General features: G+C 46.8%; 1 protein-coding gene across 7 annotated transcripts in view; it reads right to left on the reverse strand.

Moving 5' to 3' along the window:
• The window catches only part of ULK1 (unc-51 like autophagy activating kinase 1), an 81486-nt gene that overhangs the window by 15719 nt on the left and 45734 nt on the right, over positions 1–20033 (reverse strand). For 5 of the 7 annotated variants that reach the window (XM_037376781.1, XM_037376773.1, XM_037376745.1 and 2 more), the window contains 8 exons: positions 13657–13745; positions 11423–11588; positions 10092–10152; positions 9661–9750; positions 5541–5666; positions 1793–1944; positions 859–942; positions 22–284 (listed from right to left, as the gene is read on the reverse strand). In XM_037376781.1, the coding sequence (XP_037232678.1) occupies positions 22–284; positions 859–942; positions 1793–1944; positions 5541–5666; positions 9661–9750; positions 10092–10152; positions 11423–11588; positions 13657–13745 (1031 nt within the window). The remainder of the gene's footprint in view (positions 1–21; positions 285–858; positions 943–1792; positions 1945–5540; positions 5667–9660; positions 9751–10091; positions 10153–11422; positions 11589–13656; positions 13746–20033) is intronic. The other 2 variants (XM_037376755.1, XM_037376763.1) reach the window with 2 other exon arrangements.

Here is a 20033-nt window from a genome sequence, read left to right on the forward strand (position 1 = left end):
GAAGCAGACTCCTTCACCTACCTTGGTAGGGGAGCCCATTATAGTTGGCAAAGGGCTTCTCTGCATGAACTCGGAGAGCTTGGGTGAGGATCTGAGCTGCCGGCAGTGCTGCAAGCCATGAATCTGCAGCGGCTGGCTGACGGGGGTATGACCGAAGTGAGCAACGAGAGGATCAGAGTGCTGCTTGGTTATCTTCTGCCTGCAGGAATGCAAATCCGACAGGTTGGGAGCACTGTGGAGCCGGGAGCCCATCCCTCGAGGAGAGTGTTCGGGTGCCGAGGAACCTGGAGGGCCCAGAATGACAAAGCACATCATATGCTGGTTCTAACACAAAAAGCCAGCCTGATGCCAGGATTCACTGCTCAAACATCTACAGATCAAAGCCTTCAGTGGATGGCTAAGGATGGCACTCTGGGCAGTGCCAGCCTCATCGGGTTTTGGCTCTACAGGAGGGAGAGATACGGACAACAGGGAAATAAAGCGCAGCTTCTTCCCTTCATTGCAGCCCTTACACAGAAAGGGACCCGACTGCCAGAGCTCAGCAGCAAGGAAATTACACATCAAGCAGGCCACCTGGCAGAGGGGGCGTTGGGGATTTTCAGATGCTTTTCCTTCATTCAATTCATCGACTTCAAAGTCCCAAATTCAAGATTTTGTGACACAGGGTCTGTCAGCACTGGAAGATGCTGGCTGATGGGATGTGACTGGATTAACCCCAGCTCCTACCAGCACACAGAAATCCTGTCGGGGCAAGCATCAAGAGAAGATGCTGAAGGAACACTCCCAATCTGGAGTGCCCGAGACTACGGTACCGGCCTTATCCATAGGAGTAATGAAGGAAGGTAAGGACCAACGCACCTGTGACAGGAATACGGCTTTTCACTTCTGCTCCAAGAGAAGAAGGGATAAAAGTCTGGCCGGGCTGCTCTGGGATTGTTCCAACTTTGACAGAACACAATAAAAAGAAGAAAGTTTACTCAGTATTAAATTTCCACAGGCAATGGCAACACTATGTACCACCTGTTTTATAGAAAGATGCTAGTTATCTCTTCCATTTTCTCAGCCCTAGCTGTGCAGTGAAAAGATCAGCAACTCCTGTAAAAGGAGGAAAAAAAATGCTGCCTGGTATTAGTTGAGCAAGTTTTAGTCTGACTTTGCAGTGACATTAATTGAGAGGAATAGAATACAAAAATTCTGCATTTCTGCACCGGCAGAGACTAATAAATGTAGGGTTGGAGACTCCAGGGATACAGAATAGATGGTTACATCACAGTCTGTCCCTTTACAGAAAGCAGCAAGTTCCATCAGTTGCACAGTGGGGTTTTTCTTAACCCTTTCCACTTGAATTGCTTGTTAGCACATGGGTAGGGCTACCAGATACTCAGACAGCTACTTCTCAGTTTCAACAGTGAAGTTCAAGCCCTTCCACAGCTGGCCAGAATTTTTCTCTGACAACAACTGGCTCACAATTTTTCTTACCCCAGTTCAAGCCAGTACTTAGTCTTACAGAAGTAAGAGTAATGCACTTACAGAAGCCCTCTTCAGAGGGCAGCAAAACATTTGATACAGACACCAAAACAAAGCTTGCCTTTCCTGGGGCTAATAGGTATTTTCCTCTCCATTTTACTGAGGCCACAACACTTGTCAAATCATCTGTTGAGAAGAGCCACAGGAGAACACAACCACCTGAATTCCCTGTTACCTGGCAGCCACAGCTGGTCATAACTTCCCTCTTTACAGCAAAGAGGAACACAATTTTATTCAGGCAGCAACAAGCCAGTTGACTTCTTACCTTGTGGTGATGGCGTAAATGGCTTGGCACCACCGAAGGAGAGCTTTCTAGAGCTGGGCACAGATCCATGCTCTCCAGGATAAGGAGGGGAAGCACCAGTTTTAGGAAAACCAAGAGGACTTGTACTGCTAGACCTCCGGACCGTACCAGACCTTATAGGAAACAACAGCAGCACACATGTTACAGCAGGTGCCGGTAAAGGAGACTAAGACCCTATCACCAGACACACACACAGCTGCTTCCACAGAAGCAGAGCTTCCCGACTGTTCATCCTCAATCAAAATCCTACTGTTCTAGGACTACAGTAATACAGATTAAGATGCTAATGCTTGTTCTCAAGAGCTTCAATCCAAACAAAATTTTGCAGAACAAATGAAAAGAAAGAACGGGATTAGCTTACAGCTAATTTTTCAGTCACTTTTAGATGCTTCCCAATATCCCTGTCAATCATGAACAAGACATAGTTCCATACCTTGCCACAGCCAAGGTGTCTGCCCCGGGCAGTGCCTCCGAACGCCCTGAGAACTGTTCAGGCACCCCTCCTGCACTGAGCTCCGCAGGCTGTGCGGGTGGAGGTGAGCTGTGCCGAGACACTGCTCTGCCACGGAGCTTTGACTCAAATCAGAAGCTACAGAGCAAACCAGAGCAGCGTGTAGCTGTCAGATCTGAAACAGCTCAGTACTACCCAGAGGCATGTCTTTTTGGGCTGGACAGTCAGAACTGTCTGGGCTCCGAGCTCCTTTAAGTCCTTGTGGAGCCTCACCTGAGGGAGCTAAAATTAATTTGGACAGCCCACACCTGCAGGAACCCCAAGTGTTACTCAGCTGCTAAAATGAAGCAAAAGAGAAAACCAGACTAGCGGGAAAGCGAGTACAGTGATGCCATCACTCTGGAGAGAGATGGGAGATTACTGTACACTAGTTAATTAATTCTCAATATTTCCATGTTTTCATTGCTCGTTAAAGACACAGAACCTAAATTCTATTTACTGAAATGCCATTCTGCCTCTGCAGGCTCCTTCACCAAGATTCCCATTACACTCCCGTATACGAGAAAACAGTCCTTCCATCAAATCCTTCATTCTACTCTCAATTTGGAAACATTTTTTCCCCTTGTTATAAGAACATCAGTTTCAGCCAGTAGGTGTTTTTCTGGACAGGAATCAATGAATATGGTGAAAAAACCCCTCCGTGCTTAAGTCACTGAAAGATGCTGCACCAAGGGATCCTGCCTCCTCTTGCAGTGATGCTGCATTAAGCTGTCCATATGTACCTGAACAGAAGGAACAAAGGCACACGGGTTTCAGCCGTGCAAGCAGGACTAGCTACATTACCCAGGAATGACAGTCATCCCGATGAAGTGTCAGTACATCTACCACTCAACGACACTACTAGGTGTATGTTTTACTTTATGCTACATTTCAGAAAAAAAGTAAATAATTTATTTTTTTTTAAATCTATTTCAGTAGTTGAGATACAAGAATTTGATCTGCCAGCCCCCTCCCCTGCTCCCCTCTGCAGTGCGTTACTATATTTTGCAGCCAAATGAATCCATGCTACACTCACATGCTTGGAAAAAAAGGAAATCCTTTAAAATCTTAACCTAAAAATCACTTCTCTTCAGGTTGCTCCAGATTCAGAGGCCTAATGCTCATCATGTGCCTGGCCCCAAAGCAAAATGAATACGCAAAAAGGAAGTGGACACCTGGCAGGGTGAAAGATACCGAGATGTTCAGCGGCAGAAAGTATTGCTCTCCCATGGTTCTGACTCTCCAGAATATGAGCCATCCAGAAGGCTGAACACTATCTATCAGGAACTTGCAGAAAAAAACACCAGCTGACTGTGCTGCTGAAAGATGTGGAATGTCAAATGCCACCCTACGAGACATGGGATAAGCAAGCAAGCAGATGAGCAGGACAGGTGATGTGGCCAAAAGCACACACACCTAATTAGCACCTCAACCAGCCACCTATCCGTCCACAAACAAGCTACGTCACACAGGCATACACCCTCCAGTCAGGTGACAGTGGCTGATTTTTCAGAAACAAGAGTGTCATCACGGTTTGTAACCTAATGACTTGGCAAACATGACGATGCACTTGGCTGCAATGGGCTATTTGATGCACCTGATGGAAAAGTGGAATCACATATTAAATGCTTGATGAAGCTTTCTCCTTCCATTCTGAAGGGTGTCTACTGAATTTGCTCATTAGAGGAAGTGATGGGGAGAGAGAAATATGGCTTCCTGGGGCAGGACAAAACGTGACGTCAGAGATTTTGAGAAGATGCTAAAAGCAGACTGAATCATCCTGATTGTGTCCATTCAAGTTCCTCTGCAGGGATGATGCTAATCTCAACATTACACAGTGGTGACTAAAAGGAGCAAAACACAACAGTTTGATCCCCCAGTGGTGGCTGCAGACTGTGAACCTGAACTCAGCAGCCTGTCCCCAGGTCTGGGGTAGGCATGGCGCGCCGAGGGGCATCCTCTGCGCCTTCTCCAGCGCTCTCACTTCATGTGTCACATGGATAACCAGGACTCTTTAGTGAGTTCCAACACTAACAGAGTCCACAAGTTGTGCTGTGAAAAACACAAGGCACATAGGAAACGGGAAGAAGTTTACCACAAAACCTGCCACACACTCAAAGAAGGGAACACAAAATAGCATTAATAGTATTATGTTAAAAAAGTAACATACTGAAGTAACGCTGGCACAAAGCAATCTCTCTGCTGATCCCTGATTAATATCAAGATACCGTGTCTCTCCTTCTGGGCCCACTTCGAATAAGGCTTATCCTGAATTAGGCTGGCTGAAGCTCAAACTTAAGCGGACGTAGGTATTACCCTGCTTCTGAAATCTAAACTTTTAACTAATCCAGACACCAAAGCAACTCATCCAAAAGATGACAAAACACCTCACAGACACTTCTGCTTGAATGCCCCTGCTTTAAGATCCTGTATGAGTCTCCTTCCAACCAGTCTACGGACCTGGGCTGCTGCTATCAACCCAGATTTCAAACCTGTAAGAATCAGAAGTTATACGTGAGAAGAGACAGAAGCCCTATGTGTCTTGGATGCACGAGGCATTACTACTGAACTCAGATGGTCAGCTGTACGGCTGAAGGCTGGCATCCAGGTCTTCCTGACAGCCTTCAGGAAACACGCTCTGCCTCACAGGCATAAATTGCTCATGATTTAATCAGTCCTGCCTGCATAACCACATTAATATGCAACTCGTGGAAGACACATCATCTATGGTATGACTAGCTCCAGGAGCCAATTAAGGTAAAGTCAGGTAAGTTTTGTACCCCCATTCATTTCAGTTGTTTATCTCAACTTTTTCCTTTTATAAAGGCATCTGCCAGATGGATAGGTCTCTCTGCTTGGACATCCAACCCACAGCTGGCATGAGGAAAAAGCTGCCAGAGTCAAAGGGGCTCAGCATGCACTACAAGTTGATGGGAGCTGTCTTATGTACATGCACACAGACAAAATATACAGTACACATATCAACTAAATAATCAAAATAAATCAATAATAATCAAATAAATCTCAACACCTCTACAAAAATACCCCAAAATTACGGTACCACGTAAACATGCACCACATTGGCTTCCTACAGGCAAGGGGAAGGGCCCAGCAGATAGGAAAATTTTTGGAGGTACAGAGAACAAACCGTAAAGCAGTTTGTTTTACCACCCCCAAGCTGTAGGACGAGAGCCCCTTTTTCCCAGCTCCAGCACTTACCGGGGAGAGGTGTACTGATTGGGGGACTGCAGGTTCTGCTCAATCCGCCGGTAGTTGTGAATCTGCGTTGGGACTGGAATGGGCACCGAGTGTCCGTACTTGCTGCTAGAAAACTGACCTGGCCGGCTGTTGAAAGGAGACACACAAAGAAAGCCTCTTGTAAGGGGTGGGCTTTCAGCCAGGGGACTGGAGGTTTTGTCTTCGTAAAGCACCCGCACACAGGGAGCATCCCCTTGGCTGCTCCTGGGCTGTGGGTTCACACTGGGGGGCAGTTCAAAGCCATATCAAAGGGAAGGGGCACCACACATCTCCCGAAAGCCAGCACAATTCCCGCCCACACACTGAAGTTAAAACATGCACCCAAGCACACCACTCCCTCCAAGAAAACTGGCGCCCTGTTATTTCAGGCCACAACTGGCCCAGTTTCCAACAGGTCAGATCCTCGGCCAATGAGCACATCATCGAGCAGGGGCTAAACAGTCGTGGCTCACAAAGGACACCAGCAAAGGTTTTGCTGCCAAGAGCTACCTGCGATTCATGCAGAGGCACTGGTGCAGCAATGGCATCTCCATGAAAGCCTCAGCATGCCATAAGGAGAATACAAACTTGTGGCGTGTATCAGAGCATCTGCAAGTTAATTATAAAGTGGAGAAGGCAACTTGGGAGAGAATAAATTCGAGGGACAGGCGCTGGTACCTCTGTACCCGTCAAGGTCAGCTAGAACATCACACATACAAAATAGAACAGGCCCGTTCTGCAAACTTCAGACTTCTTTCTGATTCCTTCCAAAGCAGGTTAATCAGCTCACACCTGACACCTATTCCCCTGGGTGACAGTTTGCCCTGTTACTCTTAGCCCGTACACCACGCAATACAAAAACCATCCAAATACCACATCTAACGAAGTGGCCGCCTAAAGTCTTTTCCCAAAGGCTCCAGAATTCTAGGGTTAATTTTGCCACGGCAATGCTGTTTACAAGTGCCAACACCAACTGCAGGGATGTCGCACAATTACAAGAAAGATCTTATGGGTAGTGAAGGCTTCTGCAGTCTTCCTTGTTGCCAGCTGAGGACACACCTGGGTCTGCCCCTGAGAAGCAGGAAGTGCCACTTCTTCGGGTCTAACACTCACAGTGGAAGTGTTTTACTTAAGATAAAAGGAGATATCAAATTCAGCAAGAACATACACATGTACACAGGGGAAGAGAGAAGCGTTTGTGACTTATGTGGTGGTTCAAAGCATCCCATTACCAGAATTTCTTCTTCCGGGAAGGTCAGCAGTACGCTGTGATTTACGGTGACAGCGGCGAACAAAGCTGACCTGCAGGGATGTGCTTGCAGATCTCCACAGTGCGCACGTGAAGACAGTTCTCCATCACAGGAGAGCCAAATAACTGGAAGAGTTCTTTCATCAAGGCTTAAAGATCAAAAAGTGATTCCGATTTCTTCGTTCCTCTCTCAACAGGTTTACTAATTTTTTAAGTGCTCTGTATTCTTCCTTGCGTGCTCTCATTTCTTCCACCAAGGTAACAGACTCTTAATCTGACACCTGTCTCTAAAAGGCAGCACAGAAGCCTTGACTCTTCACTGACACACAATACAACAAAGGCACTCAGGGTTTCCGATTGCTCAGCAGAAAGGTGAGGCTTTGGTGTCTCTGCCTTCCATCAGCATAAGACACTGTGTCATTACAGACATAAAATGAGCAGAGGTTTAAACAAGAAATCTGAGGGTTCACATCAAACTTTGTACATATCCTGACTTTCAACACACATTTCAAACGCTACCTTTTCAATCTGGCCAAAATCTTCTCTTGGAAAAGAGGTTCGTGAGTGAAAGGATCCTTCCCTTCTTCCCAAGAGTCATATCAAGTCCTTACAAAAGCCAGGTTTCTCCACAAGGTGCAAGTTGCAAAAGAAAGCATTCAAATGAGGTGACATATACTAAACTTGTTAATTGGCCTCGAGCCTTAAGGACTACAACTGGCCATAAATTTGCAAAGACCAAAAGATAAAGCTGGGACAGGGAGTTTAATTACTTGGCAGTAATTAAAAGCTCTCTGGAAATGGTGTGATATCCATTGCTGTGGGATATGTCCAAGGAAGTACCTTGGTTAGACTTACAAAGCATCTCCCGCAAGGAAGTGTTTTAAAAAATAAAAATAAAAAAATCAACTATCAGCATATTTTAATTCTGCCTAGTCCTTACCCTCTTAGTTAAGAAGAGCTGCTCTGGAGTGTACCATGACATCCTGAGGAAAAGCCGCTGCTGGCCACTCTAAAATAGCCTTTGCTTTCTGTCCTAGTTGGACTGCATCCAGCACTGCTTGCTAGCCTAGAGCCACAGACGAAAGGGAAAACTGCTGCTTCCGAGGGAGCAAAGACGGAGAGAAAATCAGGATCCTTCTGCGCCAGTGAAGCCGAGCGCTGAGCCAAGGGGCCTCGTGACATCTGCAGTGCAGGGCACTGAAGCCCACGTTAATGGGTGGCACCAGTTCAAAGCACTTCAGGGGACAGATGAAAGATCGTGCCTTGCACTCTGGATTCGGAGCAACTGCTCCAATCTTTCATTACTTATGTCTTATTCCCCATCCTGGACAGGGTAAGAAGTAACTTTTCAGTGTTTCTTCAAAGCAAACAGGAAAGCTGGAAGTAGCACTATGGGGTTTGGCATCTGCCCCACAAGAAGCCGCTGTGAATGAGTAGGAAAGGCAGCAAGAGCAGAAGCACGGTTAGATCCTTGCTGCTGGCAGTGACTTGCCACCTTGTGACCCAGTAGAACACAGCAAGGCCTGCCTGGTGAAGACAGCGGTGAACAGCGAAAAGTGGGCAGTGTTTGTAGCCGACTTCCATGCATTTCCACTCACCGCTCTCCAGAAAGAAGGTCAAATCCCTTAATAAAGACAGATCCCCTGAATGCAAAGGAATCAGTTCAGGAATAAGCTGTTAAAAAGCTTAGCAGGCGATAGCATAAGAAGCCTCATGCAATTAAACTCCACACTGCGGTACATGCTTGCCAATTAATCTGATCGCGTCAGCAAGGCTTTGAGCTATGTTTTCTCCTCGCTTTGAGGCTATGTTTTGTCATTTTCTGGGCTCAGTTTATGCGATGAGTATGTTCAACCCATAGCCTGGGACTACATTTTCTTCTTAAGAAAGATTTTAGGGTCATCCATCTCCCAGTTTGAAATCCCCTTCAGTCATCCTCCCTCAACAGGTGCCATTCTGACAGAATAGAAGATGAAAGCTGTCCTGCTTCCCCAGTGAGCAGGAATGAGATGGGAAGCAACACCACCAGTTCCCTGCAAGCCAAGCACAGACCCTAAAGCTTCAAGCTCTAGAGTCAATGGGATCGCCTTCTGCAGACTGTTCACGTCTTCTGAACACAAATGTGTCTGGACCCACTGGCAGTGCTGGACGGCACCTACAAAGCTGAGTTTATAGCAACTGGTTTAGTTGGAAGTAAACCTATGACAACGCCTGTTTGCACTTGTTACTCCTACTCCTGTATCCTTCACGGGTAAACAAATTCCACGTAGCAGCATTACTTTACACAGACACAGCACAAGGAGCTTTCCGGACTTTCAAGCAAACTCCAAACACCGAAGCAGGCCCAGATCTGTCCTTCAACAGCAAGGGGCAACAAGCGACATCCCTCCACATTTGCCCAGTAGTTCAAGACCATCGTAATTTCAGCCTTGCCTGAAGTGCTGTGCCCTAATTCACTGCATGAATTTAGAAACAAGAGTCCTTAGCTGGAAAACTAATGCCTCTGCAGGCTGAGCACAGAGGGGATGAGTAGCACATACATGCCAGTGGGAGCACATGTACTTTCTGCTTGAGAATAATCCCTGGCTCCCTAGGGAACAGAGCTGATTCCAGCTCTACTGCATTTTCTCCTAGCCCCTCCTGAGGGGCCAGAAGAGGGAGATAGGCTCTGTGTTGGGACTGATCAGTGCCCAAGGCTAGGCAGTTTCTCCTGGGTGTTTCTTGTTAACTTTTAATTAAAGGAGAGATGTGGATCTTGCCCAGCACACCAGTATCTGTAAAATCCCCTCCTGGAAGTCAATGAGTGTGCAGTTAATCGGTGTTGCACAGTCACCACTGAACAGTCTTTCTTACCTGGATGGGCTAGGAGAACTGCTGTAAGGGGGTGAAGGAGATGGTGTCCTTCCCTGGCTTTCTAAGCCTGCTGAAGTCACCAGAGAACTCCTGAAGAATAAGAGAAAGAACCCAGCTGTTGGAGCCTGGGAACCAGCCCTGCTCCCTGCTCTGCAAAGCACAGTAACAGAGCTGCGTGTGCCCAGCACCCTCTGCTGAGCCTACTCGCAGGAGCCCCGAGGACCGTCACGCTGTCCCACACACTCTCTGGTATTCAGGTGCTACATGCTGATGATCAAACTGAAACTGGTCACCATCAGGCAGGTGACAGTTATTCCTGAAACAAAAGTTAACTCAGCAACATCTACCCTCCCACCCACCAGAATCCAGAAGTCCCTAACACACAGTACGCTCTAGTGACTCAGCAACTGCAGTTGCCTTAGTGGTCTTACCCGCTGTACATCAGGCTGTCTTGGACTGGTTTCCCTCCTGCAGCCTCAGCAGTCAAATCACCTGCGGAACAAGGAAGTGCAGAAACAGATTAATTCGAGATGTTTTTCTTAAAAATCTTTGTATATTCAGAGCAACTGAGATTTTGGGTAGAATTTCCTGCTCCTCCAAGACCTGATGAGTTGCTTCTGAAGTCAGCATTTTGGAAAATGCATGTGGGCTGAAGCTGATGTGGATGCTGCTAATCCTTATACCCTAAAGTTTTGGAAAATTCGGGCTGAAAAGGAGTCCTTTTGGAAGGGGGCCGAAATCTGACAGAATCACTTAGGGCAATCAGTATACGACCACTTGGTGCAAGCAATTAGCTGCTGTGTATTAAAGACTGGTATTTATTGCACGTTGGGCTCCGAAACATCCGTGTCCTAAGAGGCAAAAATTCAGGGCAGCCAAACGAGCTGGCAGCTGGCTACGCCGTGTAGGAAGTTTGTGCCTTTGCCAAAACATCTGAACACTGAAAACATGACTAGCACAAGACAAGTGTGTACTGGTCCCACCACTGTTCCCAGGAAAAACACAAGCAACACTGAACTCTTGGATTGCACAGCAGAGATCTTTCACAGATTCCAGTTCTACTGCTCCAAATTCCTGTTTTAACACAAGCAGTGCAACTGTGAAAGGAGGAATCACAGCATTTATCACCGAGTTCCAGCTCAGCAAAGCATCAACACATGGTCAAGCTTGAACAATATCCTTCTGCTGGTTAAGTCAGGACTCATGTGTGGACAAACTCAGGCATGTGGTTGAACTGGAGCCCTGGCCCCCACATACATACATACTTTCAAGCAATTCCTATCACAGTATAAACACACAGAGATGTTAAAATTAAATACAAAACATCTGAAGAAAAATCCAACATCTTTTAGCTTTTTTCAGGTATGTTTTCAAGTGTAAAACCTGGCTTGCTAGCTGAAATCCTGTCTTGGGCTGTGATGCTGAGTGAAACTGAAGACAGGATGACATGGAAACAGCTTCTGTGAGAGACATTTCCCCGTGAGCCTACTTATCTTCTTTTCCAGTTGGATTACCAGGTTCAATCTCTTATTGAGGTTCTCGAGTAATATTTACTCTCAAATCCTACCTTCGAAGGTAATTACAAAATATCCTACGAAACTAGCAAGTGAGCCAGATGTCACTTCCAACTTGAGAACAAACACATTCCTGTTACTCAGTCAAAACAGACAGGTTTAATTGCTCTTTCAACTTCCTAGGAACCATCCCTAACATCCACATCCCCCTCTGCTTAGAACCTCTACATTTACAGAAACCACCTTACTTGAGAACTGTGCTGGGACCATAACGAAGTCATCTGTGTCACAGGATGAATTCTTACTGCTGCTTCCAGCGGAGTCCTTCGATCCATGCAGAAAGCCGGGCGAATCCTGGGTCGGAGATGCCAGCGCCTTCTCCTGCAGCTGCTGCTGCATTTCTCCAAGGGACTGCTAATGCAAGGATGAAACAAACACTGGCTTCAGCACAGCTCCTTCATCGTTCTGCTCCATCCTTTAAACTGAGCTGTACGAGGCTACAAACAACATTTTGCTGATAAATCAGGGCTGATAGTTTGCCAGAAGCAGCCGTTTAGTTTACTGAAAAGGAACAACCTTTTATGTCCAAGTCAGAACAGTGCATCTTTTGTTATACAAAACATACTATTGGCTTGTCTGATGCTCCACAGATAAGAAAAATTCACTTGAGGTATTGCATCCCCTCTACTAAGGTTTTCTGGATCAACCACGCATTTTCTATCGACTCAGTTTAGTATGACTGTGAAACACAGAAGAGATTTTGGAGATACTTTTGGTTGTTCTTTTAGGTTGTTTTTTTGTTTGTTCTTAAACATTAACCATCTGGTCTCTACTTGCGCTTTTGTAGTAAGCAGCACTCAGGAACACGTACATGTGTCCCTGCAATTTCAGAACAACCCTGTTTTGCTGCAGTGCTGATAAGGAGTTAAAGAAAGGCCTGAAGGAGCCTAAGTATTCGATAGATGACACCTTACAGCCATCAGAGGCAGGACAGACCCTAAAAAGTCCCATTTTTCTACTTCCTTCAGCCAAACGATAAATAGCTCTGCAATCCTCGTGTTTTGCAGACAGATGGAAGAGGGCAGATGGTTTAAGACCACTGAACTGCCCACAGAGCAGATCACAATCCTTATCCTAATGCATTTTTAGGCTGAGAAAGACTTGAACCAGCTTTCACCTGGGCCCAGTTAAGGACTTGTTCACCCTCCAAAGACTCTCCCGCTGTACCAGTGGGGACTCTCCCTCACTGTGCATGCAGTGCACACACGCAGAAGGAATTTCCCAACTGTCAAAGTTGTTTCTTTTCCACCCAATCTGCTAGCTCTGCCCTGCAGATGGGGCATTTTTCACATGCCGAGCCACCACACCTCCATCAGCAAAACTTCAAAATGCAGAGCAGGACCAGAGCAGTACCCTTCCAACATGGGACCCCCTCTCAGTTTGGCAGCCAGTCTGTACTACCCTGAGGCCCCCAGACGAGGAAAGCTCAGGGGAGAGACTACTTTTCACACCATCTACCCATTCCTGGAGTCTTAAGGACAGGAGGGCCTCAGCCAGCCACCCTCTGCTCCGGGCTGCAGGGGGAGGAAGAAGCGCTTGGGAATACAGTTATGTGACTTTCAGAGGAGAGCCTCTCTTCTCTGTCCAGCACCTATATCAACTTCTGATATAGTGCCTCTCAGCCTTTTCCACACCAGGCTGAGATGCCTTGGCCCAAGGAAACTCAGAAAACAAAGCAAAAAAGCAGTAATGCCAGGGGGAAAGAAATTCAACCCTTCTCCCTTGCCCTGCCCATCACACCACCAGCATTCCCAAGTTCAAAGTCAAAAGGCAGCTTTCATCAAGAGCCTCCAAAAACAAGCTCTCAGTTCAGCAAGCTGGAGGAATGCCACTTCGCTGGTCAGTTAATATTCTGCCCCTCCAGAGAAGTCTTCATCATTTCAGGTAACCAGAGAGAAAAAACTGTCAGTTCAGATCATCTCTCACAAGACCACCAGACTGTGGCAGATCTGATCTGAGCAAACAGCTTTGCTGAATGTCCCTCTGGCACCTGGAAATGCTGGTCAGAAAGGAGGAGGTTCACCTTACACAGAAGGGTGGGTGTGCTGTCACGCTGCAGAGACTTTGCTTGGAAACAGAACTGGCAGCCAAGTAAGCAGCGCTATACCCTGAATTAGTGACTGTTTGTTGATTCCAAGGAGCTTTCCATCTCTGCCAAGACAAACTAGTCTCATTAATACCAACTCCTTTCATAAAGGCTTTTCATATAATAGGCAATGGCAAATTGAAACATGTGGAGAGACAGACAACCTGCGGGATGTAAACTCTAAACGGACTGGAGAAGACCATGAACCAAACTCAGGCAGAACTGAAGTGCTCAGTGACTTGCACCAGAAGACAGCAAAAGCAGAGACCTTCTTTCAAACCAGCAAGCAGGGAGACCATTAACACAAGCAGTGTGCATCCCCTGAGCTGTACTTACGGGAGGTGAAGCCAGGTGGGAAGTAGAAGAGCTGCTGGAGGAACTACCAGAGCCTGAACTGGGATAAGAAGGCATTGGCACGGAAGCAGCTAAAACCAGCAAAAGACAAAAAACAAAAGAAGTTGTCAAATTAAGATCAATCAATAATAAAATGTCTTTTCCATCTTTTCCCATCAGGTTCATTTCATGTACCATCATGTATCTCAAATATCAGATGTGGCCAATTAAAGGAGGACAAAAATTAGCATTCTGTTCAGTTATATGATTCACACCCATCCACTCCCCTCTACACCATTTCATGGTTATAGCTCTTGTGGGGGAAGGTCTCACTCACATCATCTGACCACTTGACAGCTGACCTACACAGGCAGCAAGACAGTTTCTGCCCTAAAGAGCCTCCAAAGCATCTTTGCAAATGAGTGGAAAGATGAACAGAAAAGCGGACTGATTCATGTCAGGGGCAGAGGGTAGAAGCCAGAACATATCCTTACAGTTTCTCCTTCATCAGACTGTGTGGCTTAGCACACATGCAACAGTGGCTACTCAAGCCCTAGGTGCTTGCCGCCCAAACCGTCACTTGGGCATCCCAGACCACGTGCTACAAAACCCCCACAGAATTAGCCATTCCACAAGGAATTAGTTCATTGCTTCCTATACCTCAGCACATTCTCCCTCAGCCACTTCTGCAAGTTAAAGAGGTTTTGCTTATTCTATCTCTTTGCACAGAAACTGTTCCAGAGCACAGGCTAGTCTTGCATCCTGTCCTTTTACGGTTTATTGTTCCACCTCAGAACTGCACATTTTACTCACTTCAGTGTTGAACTTTCTTTTGTAACTCTCACAGAGACATAAAGCTGACACTGAAAGGACCAGTTAGCGTTGACCTTCAGGCAGAAAAGGTGATTAAGGCATCACAGAAGAAAAGAATATTTAACTCCAATGACTTATACAAGTGAGGTTCAGTAAATAACTTTGAAATGCTCAACCGAGGAGGAAGACAAGTCAAAGGTAACACTGGCTCTTTACAGGACTTTGAAGCGTTTAGTAGTTCAAATCCCCCAGTCCATCCGCACCTGACTGAACAGGGCACAAGCTGCAGAAGAGTCCCAGCATCCCCACTTCAAGGCAGCTTGAAGTCAGATTTTACTCTGACCAATACCAATTTTACTCATACAAATACCAACCATTTCGGTATTTGAATGACTTAAGAGATCAGGGCAATACTGAAGTGAGGAGAGGAACACTTTGCTCCTCTTCCATTGTGCTGGCAGAGAATTAGCACCTGGTAACAGATTTCTACCTTTACAGGATCTGTGCTGGTAACTCCGTACTTATACAAGGAAGGTTAATAACACCTAGAAGAAGAACGCTTCTGTTTGAAGTAAAACTACCTCCGTCATCAACCACATTAGATACTACAAAGTACTTTATCCAAACAGCTAGAAAAATACATCTCTCTGCAATTAACCATTGAAACAATGTTCTAACGATAAAAGAATGGGAAAATACACCTTTTGACAAAAGGCTTTAAGACATCTTTCCATGAAGCCTGTCAAAGGGCAAAGGGTGCCTGGACCAGTGTCTCCTGGCACAAACAGAACCACCACTGAGATGCTGAACTCCTCAGCCTGGCAGAGATGCAACAAGATCCAACAGCAGGAAAACGAAACCAAAGAAGAGTAAATTTAAAATATAAGTTTCACCATAGATAATCAACTGCTGTAACAATTCAACCAGGGTCACAGTGATCTCCTCCTCCCTTTGCTAACATTAACAAAACCCAAATGTTTTTCTGAGAGGTTAACAGACTGATTCAACAGAGTCCTGGGGCTTGTGCAATAGGAAGCCACAGCGGGACAGCAGCGTGGGGCCAGCGTGCAGCGACACACGCAGATGCCCTTCCCTCCAGTGATGGACCATACTGACAGCACTCACTGCCAGCATTTTGAGGGTCAGGTCCATAACGAAATAAATCTTTCCAAAGCTTTGTGAGAGGATGCCTTTTAGCCTCTGCATCTATTTATACTTGGGTTCATGCCCTTGATGGGCTGTGCTGTTAAAACACACTGCCCCGGCTCCGGTTGAGGCACGGGGACGGCGATGGTGGGTATTCTGGGAGGTCGGTCAGGGGCTTGGCATAGAGAGCTGCTACTCCCACACCCCACATGTTCCTCCAGCACAGCTGGCTCCCACTCCCCACGCTCAGGGAACACACACAGAGGTCTGAGAAAGTGCCTGTAAAATGGAGAGCTCTGTTCTGCCTCTACCACGCTGCTTTTGATCTCTGCGATCTTCCCGCAGAGCAATCCCTAATACCTTCCTTATACATACAACACCAAAAATCCAGGGTGGAGGAAGTCTCCCCCTTTGTATCCTGCCAGCTGTTACAGAACAATTCACCCTTGTAGAGACCAACCTTCCCATTACAGAAAGGCACTTTCAAGGAAAGGTGAGTGATTCTTGAACTGTATTCACAGGTGGCTGCTGCAAGACTTGTATCATTGTTCATTTTTCCTGGAATTAGTCTTTTTGTTATAGTAATTTAATTTCCCTCTCAAGGGCCCCTCCACTGTATTTTGGTTCTGTGTTTATTATTGATTTAAACCTGGCTGGAATTAAGACTTTCCTATTTTTGTCCATTTGCTTTGGACGGAAGGTAAGAGCAGACTTTGCCACTATCACCCAAAACTGAAGTTAGAACTCTGTCCGCATGAAGCACACCTTTAGATACAGCCCCTCTCAATCATTGTTCCTGTTTAAAATCCTGTAAACTCCCCAAATCCACCCTGTGATGCTGTGAGGTCCAACTCAAAAGGTCCTGACACCGAGAACAGATTTTCATGCATGTAGGACTACACGGTTTGGCTTTGACAAACCCTCTCTGACCACTACATCCCTGTTTGGGCATTTTTCAGCATCAGCCACATAGGACAGCTTGAAGCAAGACACTTGCTTCCCTCTCCTCCACACACCCAGACACTCCCAGTTTAAAATTAAAAAGGGTGCAAACACTTGGCTCATCATGTTTTCAGCTCAAGTCTGAATGCGGGGAATGTTAACAGGGATTGTAGGCCCCCACCCAAATCCAGAAATTGCTGCAGTGTAATTGTAATGTAAATAAGTCTGTTTTCATAATTGTCCTCTCCAACTTGTTCCAGCAACAAAACAGTCATCCTGTACGTTGCATAACCAATGCCAACCGGTTTCAGAATGGGAGAGCTGGGAGCCACAAAGGCAAGCCCGTGCTCCAGCTGTGTGGATCCTGATACTGGATCCTACACTTGCAAAAAACACTTCTGACATGTCATCCTATCAGGGGCTTGGTCATCCTAAAAATATCCAAGCCTCAAGCTTTATTTGGAATCCGAGTTCTACACACACTGGAGAGATGCATTTTTGTGATTATCTGGATTCAATTAAAACCAGTCATCAAAAAGTCATTTAATTGCAGTCTCTGACAAGTCAACAGTTTGAGCACAAGAACTGAAAGGACTAGCCCGAAGAATAGGCTGCTTTTTAAAGTTCAAAAATTTGCACCATTAAAACCTTCTATATGCAGAAGTCACAGTGATTTTTTTCTGGTTTGAGTATTTTATGTACAATAGAATTATAAAGATGGTAAGTTAAGCCAAGCCTGGCAGATACTCCAGACACTGAGCCACCGTACACTTCTGAACCATAACAGCTCGCCTTTCATGCTCTCTTAACTCCAAGTAAAGGAGGTACCAGCTTACCATTCATTAAAGGTAGAAGCAAAAAAACCTCCAAAATATTCTGCATGGGTACCAATTACAATGTGTTTACTCAGAGAAGACTTGCACAAGCGTCTAATTATGCCTTCTCATGCATTATTACTGTAATCCACTGCCCTGTACCATATGCTGATCAGACCTGGCTACAGACAGATGACATTCTGACTAGACATAGTATTTTAAAGACTTTATTAATAAATTTTTACATATCTAAAGTACATGCTTAGTCACAGGTACAAACCCCACAATATAAAAAAAAATATAAATAAACAAACAAAAAATAAAGCACATGTTTTAGCTAAAGCACAAGGCCCTGACCCTACTCTGCAGGCTGAGGTCTGCAGCACTCCTTGATGGCAGCAGCCTGGCGTCCTTGCTCCACTAAAGGAGTGAGATGAGAGGACGGACGTGAGAGCAAGTGTCCCTTGAAACCGCAGCGGAGAGGATGAACTTGTCAAAAATGTCGTATTTCAAGATTTTTGACAGAAATGTTGATTTTAATGATCCGTCTTGAAAAACATGCAGATTTATTTAAACAAGGGGGACCCCTGCCTCAGCAACTTCAAAATTATCCACATTTGAGGATTCCCCGATCTACTGAATTCCAAGATTACGTTGCACTAAAGATCTAATTCCACAAGATGGTCTACTAACACATATCCACGCAGAATGAACAGCTGACAGCTCTCACTTTATTGTTACTCATTGCTCTGGCACAGCCCGACAGGGCTCTGCAGCCTGTGCCGTGCCCAGCTCTGCAGCAGCCCCCCCTGTGCCACCCAAGGGCCGATCTGCCCACAGCGGTACGGGGACCACCACACTGCTCACACTGCGAGGTGCTCCCCTATGAAAGGGAGAGTCTCACCTCAGCACTGGTTTGGGACCCAGGCGGGTGCACGGCTGCCTCCAGTGCAGTGAAGGCGACCCTGAGCCGGGAGGCCCTTCAGGTGGCGGCAGCACAGCGGGTCCCTCAGCCTAGCCAAGGTCTCCACAAGTTGGTCCCAGAACCGCTACTACTCGAGCGCAGGCGCTGGCACAGACAGTCCAGCAGCCTCTCCTAAGAGAATTGTGTGCTCTCAAATGTGAAGGACTCAGTCCTGCTTCCACCGAAGCCAGTGGCAGCCCAGTTACCAGTTTCCATGGAGAACAAAACCAGGAGGGCACACTGCTCCTCCCGCCGTCCCCCACCACAGGCCTGTGGCCTCTGGGTCTGGGCACAACCATCATGATACAGGTGCAGCTCTGTCTCTTCTCTTCCATACTTCCTACATGCTAAACCACCCGCCGAGATGAAGTAGCACAATAAACTTGTGGACTAGTCTTGGTTCTGCATGCAAACCCACGGGAGCTAGCCCCTGGGCAACTGCAACCTTGCCAAGTCATCCACTTCAGCTACAACTGCAAACACGAAGCATGCTACCATGTTAAGCAGCATTCCATACACCTCAGGTGAGCTTTTCTTATGGAGATTACCACAACCCAGATCTTTGCTGACACACTGGCTCCTCCCACCTATTCAGAAATCGAAAGGACCACCCTTCCCACATGCAGCCTCCCTCACCCAGGTCCTTCACTGCACCTCCTGGACACCTTCACCCATCGCTGTCATCTGGCAAGCAGAGACCTCCATAGCAGACTGCAAGCACCATCTTCTCCACTAGCAGATTTCTGCACACAACAACTTAGAAGACCCCAACAACGGTGAGATATTTCTCTCCTCATCTTTTCAAGACCAGCAGTGGTTCTTCCTGCCTGGAGAGGACTCCAGGCTGTGGACACATGCCCGGAGGTGAGGACCAGCAGGGCAGCAGAGAGGTCTGGAGTTCCTATAGTCCTTACCTGCCCATAAAGGTACTCTTTTTATTGGGCCTTGACCCCACACCACTAACTTTGGTGCAGCTGGGGGTAAAAGCTGAGCTACAGTCCCCTGCTCATAATGGTGCCTCAGGTTTCTGCATGGCAACTGCGCAGAAGCTGGAAACTCAGGCCAAGTCAGGAGAACCCTCTCCTGTTTGCAGTGGGGCTTCTGTTCCCCTGGACAACGAAGCAAGGGAACTGCTGGAGGCAGGAGATGAGCTGGTGGGCATGCAACAGCATCCCAAGGGAGTCCTCTGCCCACAGGGGGATCAGACTTTGAAGGGCTTTTCATATACGGCAGTGGTATAGCAGGTGCTGAGAGCCGAGCTGGCTCAGGAGGACTCCTACACAGGCAGAGTCCTTTCCTGCCTGCAGAGCAGTCCTGCTTTACAGGACTCGCCCCATATCTTGCTGGTGCAGATGGAGACAGGGGCCTGGCCGGTTTGCCAGCTCCCCTAAACCAGAAGCGTCTTTTCTTGCCCGCAGGACGGTCACCTAAGTACACAGTTAAAATCTGTATCAGGAGCAACTAAGAATTCCTGCTCTGGAAGCAAGAAAGCAAGGGACTGTCAGGAGTGATGTGGACATCAGACAAGGGGCATCCACCTACAACATACATCCAACCAGGGCTCCGTGTTCAGAATGTGCTAGACATGCTTCCTCTGAAACTTCTAGCCCTTGCACTGGGCACCCCATGTCACTCACTGATGGGAAGCCTTGGTTCTATCAGGAGATTAAAGGGCTCAGGAGGATCCTTCCAGAATATGA

This window comes from Falco rusticolus, chromosome 1, assembly GCF_015220075.1.
Source record: "Falco rusticolus isolate bFalRus1 chromosome 1, bFalRus1.pri, whole genome shotgun sequence".
In the NCBI taxonomy this organism is placed as follows: Eukaryota; Metazoa; Chordata; class Aves; order Falconiformes; family Falconidae; genus Falco; species Falco rusticolus.